The following is a 9248-nucleotide window of genomic DNA, read 5'->3' on the forward strand; positions in this document are numbered from 1 at the left end:
GGCAGGAAAAATAAAGAATAATAATATAAAATATAAAACAAAAGACATTAATGGAAAGAATAAAGAAAAAGATTTTTATAAATGAATAGAAGAAAGACTGAAAAAAGGATAGTAAAGAAGAGAGTAAATAAAGAACGGACGGAAAAAGAATGACCAAAAGAAAGAAAAAGAAGAAATGAAGAAAGTAAATAAGACACAAAAATGTCAGAAAGTAGAAATGAAAAAAAAAATGAGAGCGAACGAACAAACGAAAAAAAAATAAATACTGAAGAAAGAAAACAAAGAAAAAAGGTGGAAAATTTTTAATTTAAGCGAAGGAAGAAAGGAAGACAAACAACAAATATAAAGACGAAATAATTATGAAAGGAAGAAAAATAAGGAAGAAATAAAATGATTACGAAACAATAAAGTGAAGGTAGAGAGAACAAGGAAAAAGGAAAGAAAGAGAGAAAGGGAAAATAAAAAAGCAGAAATGAAGACTTAGTAAAGAAAAAAAGAAAGAGGGAAAATAAAAAAAGGAAGAAACATGAAGAATATATGGCAAAGGAAAAGAAAAACAAAAAGAAATTAAAAAGGATTCAAAAGAAAAAAGCAAAAAATATAACTTGAGAATAAAAAGAAGGAAGAAAGACAGATAGAAAAGAAGAAAAAGATAGCATAAATATAGGATGGAAAGCACGATAAAAAATAAGAACAAAAGATAAGAAAAAGATAAGAACGTTTTCAGAATACCGCCCCTGGAAACTGAATTTGTTGGAACTGCAATACATTACCTCTTTGTCTCTTTTATCTCATTGTCAACTATCATTAAAAAAGGTAAATTACCCCCAAAATGAATGAATTATTGAGACACATGAAATATTAGAAAACACAAATAATTCTATATTTGAAAATAAATAATTCATTTTCGTATGAAGGACAGTAGAATCGGCAAATTTAGGCAATACCTGACCAGCCAACCAACAAAGCAGCAATAAGTCGTCAGGGAAGGTTTTCTTCTCTCAATAGCCAAAACTGTAATTAGTTCGCTCTTCAGGAAGCAATGATTAACATGATCAAAAAGTAAGCTGACGAAATGATAAATTTCCTCTCTTTAGTTGATGTTATGAATAAAAGACACGATCAAAATAGTTGCTTTGACACAATGTTTTGAGCACAGGTTGGAAGTTTCATAGAAATTACTCAAAGTGCAAAACTCATGCGTGTCACCTATAAATTAAAACATCGCCTTTTTAAGACCATGTGGGATATCTTTTGCAAACTCGTTGGGATATTACTGAATCAATTATCACAAGTTATATATCTTTTTTTAAAGCTTGTGAGGTGCATCTTCAGCTCATTAAGAAGCTTTGATTAATTTAGGACAACTCATTGATTGTTTTGGGGTTGCCGGTCCTATACAATTTCAGACGTCTAAACCAGCCGGTATCCTTTGTTTCTTTTCAGTGATTCTAGATACTGAATGGGCCGGTCGGATCATTTTAAACGCACTCAATATTGTCCTTCATACTTTGGCGTAAAACATAACGACTAACTAATGCAGAGACACTCATTTCAGTTTTTGTCCCATCAAGGCATTTTTCTGTTAGTGCTTTGTTCATTTTATCTAACGTCCTGACGTCTCTGTCCATTTTTTCCTGACCGTACGCCTTTATCTTCGTCCACAGGGTTTGGTTAAAGTGTTCATAGAGGAGGGCATCCCCGTGGTTCCACTTGTAAAGTTGGTCAAACGTCCTCTTGGACATTTTATCCACTTGTGATTTCGTTCGTGCATTGGCTGAGAAAAACGTCACATCGCTCAAATCCCAGCACATTAACTCCTTCAAGAGAACCAACGATTCTAAAAGATGCTCTGCAACGAGGACTAAATCGAAATCATTCTCCAAGGTAGCAATTTTATTCCGAATGGCGCCATCATTGTTCATCTGCAGTTTGGACATTCCTAGGTCATAAAGCGTTGGGTTAAGGGCACTATGTGAAGGAGTAGTACTCTGTCTTGGAAAATAATTAAGTGGTTTGTCCGCAAATCCTTCAAGGTCTACCTTGAAGGTACCTTTAAATCCATAGTACGCATACATACTTTCAAACTGGGTAGAGGGATGCCGGATGATGGTCACATACGCTGCGTCCTTGTACATGATATCGGCCATTTCTATGGTGAAAGAGGGGAATAACAAGATATGAATATTTGTTTATACTTTGTCTTATCTTCTAAAATACACTGCCAAGTACAGAGTAATATTATTATCATTATTTCCGTTATGCTTTATTCAATGCTATGAGTCGAAGTTTTTATTATATCATTGACGTCAGAAACTTCAGCAGCATCAGTTGTAGAAGCAGTTCTGAAAATATCCATGTAGATACAATTTAAAATAGGAGCTACTTAGCACAAGAGAAGGTAAAATTATCATAGGTATTATTAAAGGAATAGGAAATGCATTGAAAGAGAAGTAATTAAAGAGCAAACACAAAGCGTTTTTTTTTAACGTTGTTCAATGTTTACTGAACTTTTATTCAGTAATAAAACGTTTTGATAACTTTTTTGTGTTTGCTGTAATAGCGGATTCGTTTGCACCGCCACGCAGAACAAACTGAAACAGCATTTCAATATAGGTTTCTGATCTGACGAAAAATGGCAAAGGATTATGTCGTTGTCCAGAGTTCAGGACGAAACTGCTATTTTGATTCCCCCATTCTCGACAAAGAGTTCTTGGTTGTTTATTGTCACGAAACCGCGGTTACAAAATCTCCATATTGTGTACTCACCGTGACGGTTATATCTTGCATGATTAGCAAGCATGTTGTATTTTCCTGTTGGTGACGGGATGGGAAACGTCCTTCTGAACAATGAGGGGGTCCCAAGGTATACACCTGTTTTTGGTAGGGCAAACGTCAGCCCATGAGCATCGCCATAGCGATAAATGATATTCTGTAGTGTAGAGCTCCCGGTCTTGTGGGTTTTAAGGTACATCATGTTCTTTCGAGGGATGCAGTTCGTTTCTTCATGCCTCTCCGGTCCACTCGAGTTGTCCCCATGTCTACCCAAAGATGGGCTCTGGGTGTCCAAGATCGTCATCCCACCATGTGGGTCTTCTCCTATGACCTGTTTGTCTTTTCCGAATCTATCGACGATCACATGTTGGTTGCTCGCGTTCGTACTAGATGGGGAGTCGGAATGCGTTATTTCTGCAGTAGAGGTTCTGGTTTCATCTTTAGCTGAATGGTCCTGGCTCGCTGTGGCATTGGCAAGGTGTCGAAGAGAGCCTGGTGCGATCCGACTGTAAGGAGAAACAAAATATATGTAATATCAAACCCCATTATATTTTGGGTCAATCAAGAGATAGTTCACATTCAATATTAATTTACCACCACGGTCCCGGGATAGGGGAAGTCAAATGGTATTTCTTCAGGGGGGCAAGCAGTTAGGTAGTAATTAAACCAATCAATGGTAGTGTGGTTTTGACATATTTTTTTTTGCCCAGTATAAACATAAAGCCTGAAGTTAGTATTAGGATGAAGGAACGAGTGAATTGACCAATTAAACACCATTCTGAAATAGTGAAAGAGCGTATAACCCAAGAAAGGAAATTAATATGTTTAACATGAAACATGAACGGCCGAGATGAACGACCGGGAAAAGACTAAGGGCCTTTCCACACGTGAATCTCGAATCATTGCAATGATGATTGCTATTGTAATCGTGACTTTGATTAGCGTTCGTGATTCTAATCATGATCAATCGTGACTTTGATTAGCGTTCGTGATTCCAATCATGATCAATCGTGACTTTGATTAGCGTTCGTGATTCAAATCATGATCCAATTTGGTTCCACACGTGCTAGATATTCGTCATTAGCTTTTTTTTTTTTTACTGGAATCATTCAAATTACGATTTGTTTTACCGTGTGAAAGGGCGGAAGGTCGACATTTAATTGCCCTAGATTTGAGTTGAAGTAGATTTTATGCTGTTCTTATGGTTTGTAACTGATTCTCTACATGTATTTGAGGCACCTTTATCAAACAAAAACAATTAAAAAATAAAATTGGATTACCGAAAGATAGAGTTAAACATAAACGCCAGTTTTTGGTTTATTATCAGTCTGAAAATCAGCTTGAACAAAATCCAATTATATAACAAAATTGACATGTATATCTTCTTTATCTTTTCATTTTCGGTGGTAAATGATCCTGGTTGAAGTTTTGCAATAGCTCAGAAATGTACAAAACATTCATGACATATCAGTGAGATATCGGTCCTTTGTTCCAAACAGTGATAATTTACACGCGTGCGTTGGTAATCTTTACTCGGTTTTTTTTCACTAGATTTCCTAATTGTTTTTCTCACCGAGAAAGGTTTAAAGAAACAAACCCCATTTGTGTCTACCGTGAAAATGATAAAAAAATTGAAATCATCGTTTGCTACAACTTTATCAGTTTATCTTGACATTTTATAAAGAGTTAAGTATTCTAATTTACATAAATAATCAATCGATATAATTTTGGAAAGATTGTAAAGTAATAGTTACAGTCCGATACCACATCCTTAAGCATGTCCCCTTTAATTGTCGTAAACAAGGGGAATGGCTGTGATTTTGTTTGAATTGCAATGATAGCATAAAGCTCAAGTTAAATAGGTTTTAACCAAGGGAGTCAAGGCTGGTACTTCCGACCCACAAGGTCGCTTGAGAAAGCGTAATTTCATACACTGAAAAAAATCCGGTGTTGATTTTATACCAGCCCGGAATCTATATATGTTCACACCAGAGAAGTGCTAAACAACACCAGTTTCGTTTTGGTCTAACACCAGATAGGTGTTTATACAACACAAATTACTAATAATTAAAACATCATCGGTCTGATTCCAAAACTGGTGTTGTTTCAATACTTCTCTGGTGTGGACATATACAGATTCCGGGCTGGTGTTTTAAAACGCTGTTAACTATTGATCCTTACAATAGTAACTTGTTTCAGGATTTAAATAACTACGTTTAATTTATTGACAATTAGATCTTAGACTTTGCGGTTTAAAATTTAAAATACTTATCGTAACTGTTTAAACAAATACTCAATGGTCCATATAGTAAACACCTTTGTATTAAAGTTTAAATAGCTTTTTACTGCGTAAGTCCCTGGTTCGTATGGATGTCATCCTCATGGTATCCACAATGATGGTGATTCCTCAAGCTACTTACAATGTGTGTGCTGAAGGTATTATAATTTTCTCGCCATTATCATGAATATCCTCCGTTATAGGTTTGAATGTACTCGGACCTTTTAAGACCAGAAGCAACAACATAGATGCTATTCCTCCCAATGTGACAAGGCCTGCGAATCGTTTGACTGATTTCATCGTAGAAAACCTGGGTAAGTATGACGAGAAATTTAACTACATGAAAGACATGAAGTCGAATGGTTCATTTCTCTTCAATAATTATGGCACTAGCATTATGATAACCAGGCCATCGTTAATAATAATAATCATAATAATGATAATAATAAAGGTATATTTACCCAGGGTAGCCACTTCAGTTCCGAAAACTGTTCTCCCAGCGGGCCCTGCTATTATTACCCGAATAAGCTAGGCTACCTTCTCGGTGCACACAGCTTTTTGAGGAATTACTTCCTGCCGTACCCATTTACCTCACCTGGGTCGAGTGCAGCACAATGTGGATAAATTTCTTGCTGAAGGCCGTTCATGCCGTAAAAGTTGTATTTGTAATGTACTTTTATTTAAACACGGCTTAAATCCCTGCTTTCAGCTAAAAGCTATTGAACAACGCAAAATATAACTGGACATGAGTACACAATGAAAAGTAAATAAATTATTTGTATATACAAAGTACTCTTAGTTCAGAATTAATGAAAATAGAAATGAATAAAACCACAAAAAATATAATACAACCAAACATGGAAATAATGCAGAAATTATCAATAGCAAAATTGAAGTATACAAAAACAATGAAAAGTCAAGAAATTAATTATATACAAAGTACTCTTAGTTCAAAATTAATGAATATAAGAGTGAGGGTAAGTAAATTAATACATCTTTGGGGTTGATCAGAGGGAGAAGGGATAATAAATTTAAGAAAGTGATATGAGACGTGCAAGAAAAGAAAATGAAGAGCTTGATTCCAGAAAGTGACTAAATCTAATTTGACATAATTTTACATAAGGAATAAATTCCGGCCAGGTACCCATTTACCTCACCTGGGTCGAGTGCAGCACAATGTGGATCAATTTCTTGTCGAAGGAAATTACGCCATGGCTGGATTTCGAACCCACGACCCTCTGTTTCAAAGTCCGAAGACGAGTCCACTGGACCACAATGCTCCACACATGGATAAAGTACACTGAAGTAAAAGTGAGCAAAGCATAACTGACTGAGGTAAATAGAAAATACTGAAAATAATAGATCAATTCGATTAACAGCTTCTTGTGTGCAAAAAGCACCTAAATCTGTCTGATGTGAACAAATTCAATTGAACATTAAAACAGCCCAAGTCCAATCTATGGCGAAATTTGAGTTAAATATGGTCAATTGTTCCTTATGCAATAACTCATCTTAATATGTGTAAATGATAATCCAAAATCATCTCAGAAAAATCTGGTATGAGTGTCAGACAGCCCAAGTCCAAGCCTAGTGCTTTTCTTACATTCATATCAATGCACCCTCTCATCCATCAATTCTATTACTTACTATAGAATGTACACTTAAATTTGTTCTATGATGCTCTCTGAAGACTTGGGCTAAATATAATTTAATTTTCCAAATCTAAGAAATATTCTCCTTTTTTCGATTTACTCGAAATGACCTCCTATGGACTTGGGCCTTTTTTATATGCAAATTCTCAATAGTACCTAGAAAATTCTCTATAGTGCGACAATACATCAGACGGTGGACTGTACTGTTTCCAGACGAAGAAGGAGTAATCAAGTTTATAAGAAATGAATGCACACGATAAATTTGAAACCAATATTCGTCAGATGTTTATGTCGTATCGGGTTGCTATTTGTGTAACGTCAGTCCGTGATCGATGTTCAGTATATATTTTAAGCTAAATATCGAGTATATTGATGTAAGACCTGTAATAAGAAACAAATCAAATAGCAAAAGCTTTGGACAAACGTGACGATTAAACAAAAAGTATATAATATATATATATATATATAATATTCATAACATCTTAAAAAAAAAGTAAAAGTAAAAACTCACCTATTGGTCGTTGTTGTCTTTCCTTCTGAGCCTTTTCCACACCCTATAACATTCTCCTCAAGTAATGCTTGGTGTTGGAAGGTCAAAGTTATAGATCTGCTAAGTAATTTATGTATGGCAAGCTATAGGCGGATAAATACTGGTGGGTGAGACCAATTTAATGTTGCATGCAGGCGTACATACCGGGGAAATGCGAGTTAAAATGTTTGTATTTCCTTAACCACTTGATAGTACACTAAATATAACAACACAGGTCCCGTTGGCAATACAGCTAAGACAGTACTCATGCATAGGCAGTGAATGACTACTTAATTATGCACCCGTAGATTATTGGTACGTCTTATGGGAAAGGCCGGAGGGACAATCGATATTTACTTTAGGTAGTGTCTCGCACGCATTGTCAATACCTTACTTATTGATTAATGCCAATAATCTTTGGATGCCTACTTCGAGTACTTACGTAAGGGCATAATGGACCTGGAAGAGTTGAAGTTTAGTCTTCAAAATACAGACTCCTAATTGACACGTTTAATGAATTATGTCAGAGCTCGTACTGGTTGATGTACATGTAGCTAGCATTTGCATTATTCATTTCATTTATTATAAATAAATTTACCGATTGGGCCCAAAATATTGGGGAATAGATAAGTCAACGCAAAGGTTTAATGCTAATTTCCTTGATTGCCCCCACCCCCCCCCCCCCTCTCAACGAAGTCCTACATCGGTGTCTGTGACTTGGGTATATTTCTAATATTAAAGGTCAAGTCCACCCAGAAAAAATGTTGATTTGAATCAATAGATAAAAATCAAACAAGAATAACATTTTAAATTTTATCAAAATCGGATGTAAAATAAGAAAGTTATGACATTTTAAAATTTCGCTTATTTTTTACCAAACAGTTAAATGCACAACTCGGCAACACGCAAATGAGAGACGCGGTGATGTCCTCCACTCACTATTTCTTTTGTTATTTATTGTTTGAATTATACAATATTTCCATTTTTACAGATTTGACAATAAGGACCAGTTCTACTGAACCATAAAATGTTAGAACAATTGTAATTCCCCATGTTCATGGAGGAAAACAAATTTCACCTTTCAATGAGGAGAAAATTAAGATATTTCATATTTCATATGATAGAATACAAAAAAAGTGAGTGAGTGACGTCATCAGTCCCCTCGTTCGCAAACCGATCAGGATGTGCATTTAACTGTTTAGTGAAATTTAACAAAATTTAAAAATGTCATAACTTTACTATTTTACATCCGATTTTATTGAAATTTTCAGTGTTATGCTTCTTGGATTTTTTCAACTTTTTTTGGTGGAATTGTCCTTTAAACACAAAAGTGTTTAGGAGTGGCTGCGCTTGTAGAATGAGTGAGCATGGTCTGTTGTAAGCTCGCAGAAATGCCAATTTTCGCGCTGTGTCAAGGAAAAAAGAGCGAAAACTAACTGACCTTGCGGAATGCTTATCATTTTGCATTTTTGACTAATTGAAATAAACAGATAAATTCAAACAATGCTACCCAAATTAACACTTCAACCATAGTTAAGGACAAACTTTAACAATTTTTTTATGTGCGAGCCTGATCTGAGGACATAACTGAATGTAAATAAAGTTTATTTCTGACATTTTCAGCATTTTCTCTCCACGTTTTTGTTTTTAAGTGGGTTTACATTTCAAATTTTATTTAATACTAATTTTTTCACACTTGACATTGCAACCTGCAACAAAACAAAACAGAGTAATAATGCGCCCACTCTCGTAAGCCTTGAGTTACCTTCCTGGTCGAGGACTTCAGGGAATGGAACTACTAGGTACAAGGTACTAGCAAAACAAAAATCAAGCGCTGAGCAAATTCATGAAAACCACAGCTCCGTGTACAACAGATATCATCATCCCGATGACCTCGGTGTGTGGGGAGGAGGGAGGGATGCAACGGCGCTTTATGACGTATTTTGGACAAGGAATGAACTTAATAAGATAAAAATATATCTTGAAATCAATCTTTCTAGCTAAAGTCCACGTG

The 9248-nt window shown here is 35.4% G+C and overlaps 1 protein-coding gene across 1 annotated transcript; it reads right to left on the bottom strand.

Annotated features, from left to right (window-relative positions):
* Window positions 1–772: 772 nt before the first annotated feature.
* Window positions 773–5676, bottom strand: LOC121420456 (galactosylceramide sulfotransferase-like). Its single transcript, XM_041615100.1, has 4 exons — window positions 5649–5676; window positions 5196–5363; window positions 2770–3281; window positions 773–2152 (listed from the first exon to the last, which is right to left on the bottom strand). The coding sequence occupies exons 2-4, from the start codon at window positions 5351–5353 to the stop codon at window positions 1482–1484; spliced, it is 1341 nt and encodes a 446-aa protein (XP_041471034.1). The 5' UTR covers window positions 5354–5363; window positions 5649–5676; the 3' UTR covers window positions 773–1481.
* Between the last annotated feature and the right edge of the window lie 3572 nt (window positions 5677–9248).

This window comes from Lytechinus variegatus, chromosome 8 (assembly GCF_018143015.1).
Source record: "Lytechinus variegatus isolate NC3 chromosome 8, Lvar_3.0, whole genome shotgun sequence".
Taxonomy (NCBI): Eukaryota; Metazoa; Echinodermata; class Echinoidea; order Temnopleuroida; family Toxopneustidae; genus Lytechinus; species Lytechinus variegatus.